The 3459-nt window shown below is 38.5% G+C and overlaps 1 protein-coding gene across 1 annotated transcript; it reads left to right on the top strand.

Annotated features, from left to right (window-relative positions):
* Window positions 1–324: 324 nt before the first annotated feature.
* On the top strand, window positions 325–1342 carry LOC131548462 (transcriptional and immune response regulator-like). The gene has a single exon (XM_058789740.1). It carries the CDS (start codon window positions 539–541, stop codon window positions 980–982), a length of 444 nt encoding a protein of 147 aa, XP_058645723.1. The 5' UTR covers window positions 325–538; the 3' UTR covers window positions 983–1342.
* The last annotated feature ends 2117 nt before the right edge of the window (window positions 1343–3459 follow it).

Genomic DNA, 3459 nt, shown 5'->3' with positions numbered 1-3459 from the left:
CTAGAGTAGTTTAATCTTTTTCTCAATAGAATTTATTTATTTTTTATTTATTTATTGATGAATGATCAATAGAGGTATGACATTTATATAAAAAAGTGCAATTTATATTAAAAATATTATTGTTATTAGGCTATTTAAATATATATATATATATATAGATTCATTGATACGCTGTGTAACTTGTGTATAGGCTAATACAATTTTAATAGCCTATAATAATATACAGATATATAACTATAAATTCTTGCAAATAAATAACTGCATAAGCATAATGTAATTGGTGCCACTCTTCTCAGTGCGGAAATACAGAATTGCTGTCTATCTTGGAGCGTTAGAGTAATAAGGCAGTTTCTTGTAGAAAGTCTGTTAAACAAACGCTGAACTAAAGAGAACCGAAAGATTTCATTGTTTGAGGTCGCTTACAGTGAGCTAGTTACTCATTAACGAATTCGTTAGTTCATCTCTGAGTCAGAACGGTGTCCCTCAGCGCGTCCTGCTGAGCGCAGCGGGTAAAGTTGGGCGTTCACTTACCGTCCGCATGACATCATCTCGAAAGGGAATTCTCGCACTCGGCCAGTCCCCTATAAAACCGGCTGTTATCTCCAATGCTGGAGTCACTGAGAGCACAGCTGCTGCTATCAAACACGGGACGTCTCGTAAACGGTCTGTTTCTACCGCCATGTCTTCATACGCGTCTTCAGACTCTCGCCGCGTCAGTCCCGCCGTGAGCAGCGTCAAGTTTGACACGGCGCACCGCAAGAAAGCGTCGCCAAACATCTTCGAGAACGTCAACCAAGACGTCCTGGTGAAACTCTTCGAGAAAGCAGGAGACCTGAAGGCGGTGGAGAGAGCCAGGAGCATTCTCGCGCTGCACCAGGATCCTGAGGGCATCTCCAAAGCGCTCATGGCTCTTCAGCAGGACAAGAAGGACAAATTGATGCTCATTACCGGACTGACGCGCCAGTCGCTGAAGTTTCGTTGAGGGAAGTTTTCGTTGGGAAGCTGTGCAGATGTCTGCACAGAGAAAGAAGCCGTGATCACATATGCTGGAGCCTGGTGTTCCTCAAGGCTTTGTGCTGAACTTGTGGTCGGTGTCCTTACAGAGTCATGCTGGCGTGCTGTGAAGATACAGAGAGAGGAGAATGAACTGATCCGAAGCGAGAAAGTTGAGCTTAAAGACACCTGAGCATTGATGCTTCTTGACATCAAGGAGAGCATTTGAAATATGGACTGATGCCACGGGTGAAATTTGCATAAATTATGAAGAGGTTTCCTATCAGCCGTGTCATATTGCCATGTTACAGTCTGCTTGAAAAAATTAAATAAAATTGTTTTGATAATGTTCCTTTTCTTAATGTGTTTTCCTTGCCAGTTACCCAATATGAGTCAACACTGTCAGATAATAAAATGTGCCAAATATTTATAAATATTGCTGAAACTATAGTGAATGAATGTCTGCAGGGTGGTTTCTAAATAGTTTTCAGCTCCATCTGTTAAATTCAGGGTTGCCAAAACAGCCATATTTTTATAGGTAGGCGACAAGGTTTAGGACTAAATGTTTGTTTGTATGGTGTTGTTAATGTACCAACATAAAAAGAGAAACAATTATGTAAAAATTCAAATTCAGTGATAGAAAGTATAGTCATAATTGCTTATTAGAATACAAAATAATAATAATTTTAATTAATTTTAAGAATTATCTTCAGGATGCTCTTGCTCAATTTTTAAATGGAGACTCGCTCAATTTTTAAATGTGTTAATAAATCGCCTATATATTTCAATCTAATGAAGTAACTTATGATTTTAACTTTAAGGTGTTCTCACATTTACCGATGCTCGACGAAATTTCGTGGGCGAAACCAGCAAGAATCCACACGATCGGGAATGTCGCACAAGCGTGAAACATTTCCCCCAGCAGATTTCCCGTTGAGTTTGTTTATTTATTTAGTTAGCACGCGAATTTGCCCCTTTGACCAATAGAATGCTGCTTGGCTTCAAAGTGAGCTGTGTGCTTAATTTAGCTACACTACATTTACATTTATTCATTTAGCAGGCGCTTTTATCCAAAGCCACTTACAATTGAGGAATACAATAAGCGATTCGTTATAAAGAGGCAAATAGGAAGAAAGCAAAGGATTTTATTTTATTTTTTATTTTTTTTAAAGATGAAGTCAAGTGATGACGGAAGAGATGAGTTTTCAGGTGTCGCTTGAAAATTGTCAGGGATTCAGCATTCCGGATAGGAGTGGGAAGTTCATTCCACCAGCCAGGAACGGTGAATGAAAACGTTCTGGAAAGTGATTTTGTGCCTCTCTGTGATGGCACCACTAGGCGTCGCTCACTCGCAGATCTCAGACTTCTGGAGGGGATGTAGATTCTCATGAGTGTGTCACAATTCAAGGAAGCCAGGAACGAGGAGACGAGGAATTCACAAAACGCGAGTCTTTAATAATACAACAGGGAAACATAGAGCACAAGGAAGGCATACAAGAACCGACAAAACCTAACTGAAAGGACTGGGGCTTTTAAAGACTTCAAAATCAACAATCAAAGGGAGACAGAAACTGGGTCACAATAAAATAGGCCTTCCCTTTTGCCGGTGAAATTTCGCTAATGTGACCTCGCCTTTAGGCTACATGTGATTTTAGGGTCATATAAGTGAAAATATAATGTCTTTATTTTGATTAAATAAAGAGACTTTATTTGAATAATCTCTCCAACCTCAAGCGTACTGTTAGTTCACACCCAGTTCACACACAGAACAAACCTTTTTGTTTGTCTGCCCCTTTAAAAGCTTGATCTCTTTATAGTTGGATGGATTCTCACTGGCTGGCAATGTTTTTATCGTTCATCAGATCATTCTGAAGGTGATTATATCTTTATAGCTGTGGTGCTATAAACTTCCCATTCTCAGATTTATTGGTTCTTTAACAATGAATAAAGTACAGTCAATGTATTTTATAAAACAACCTTTAGTGCAAACATAGAAAATATATTCCAGACAGGGAATCATTTTCCTTTACACTTTCTTTTAATACATATTTTGCATGAAGCTTGTAAGTTAGTCATTAAGACTTGTTGGACATTTGCAGCCAATGTAGACAACAGAAATATGATTTTGAAAAAATAAAAATAAATAAAAATACTGACAATAGCCTGGTAGATCTGAGAGCTGGTAGGCCTATTGAGTAAACTATTTGATGCAAGCCAATCATTCATTCATCATTCATGCTAAATCAGCAGAGTCCCAGCAGATGTCATGGAACCAGTCGTGTCTGTTCTCTGAGATAAGGATGTTTTCTGATGTTGATAGGCTGAGCCGCCCGTTGCTGTTATCCATTAGCAACAGTCAGTTACTTCCAGTTTAATCCAGTTTTCACTTGCTCTTAAAGGTAGATGTCAATATGGATTAGAAATATGAAATTGTTTTCGCAAAATGACATATGACCTATATTACAA

Source organism: Onychostoma macrolepis, chromosome 10 (genome assembly GCF_012432095.1).
Source record: "Onychostoma macrolepis isolate SWU-2019 chromosome 10, ASM1243209v1, whole genome shotgun sequence".
Classification (NCBI taxonomy): domain Eukaryota; kingdom Metazoa; phylum Chordata; class Actinopteri; order Cypriniformes; family Cyprinidae; genus Onychostoma; species Onychostoma macrolepis.
This window is presented reverse-complemented; position numbering and strand designations above follow the sequence as displayed.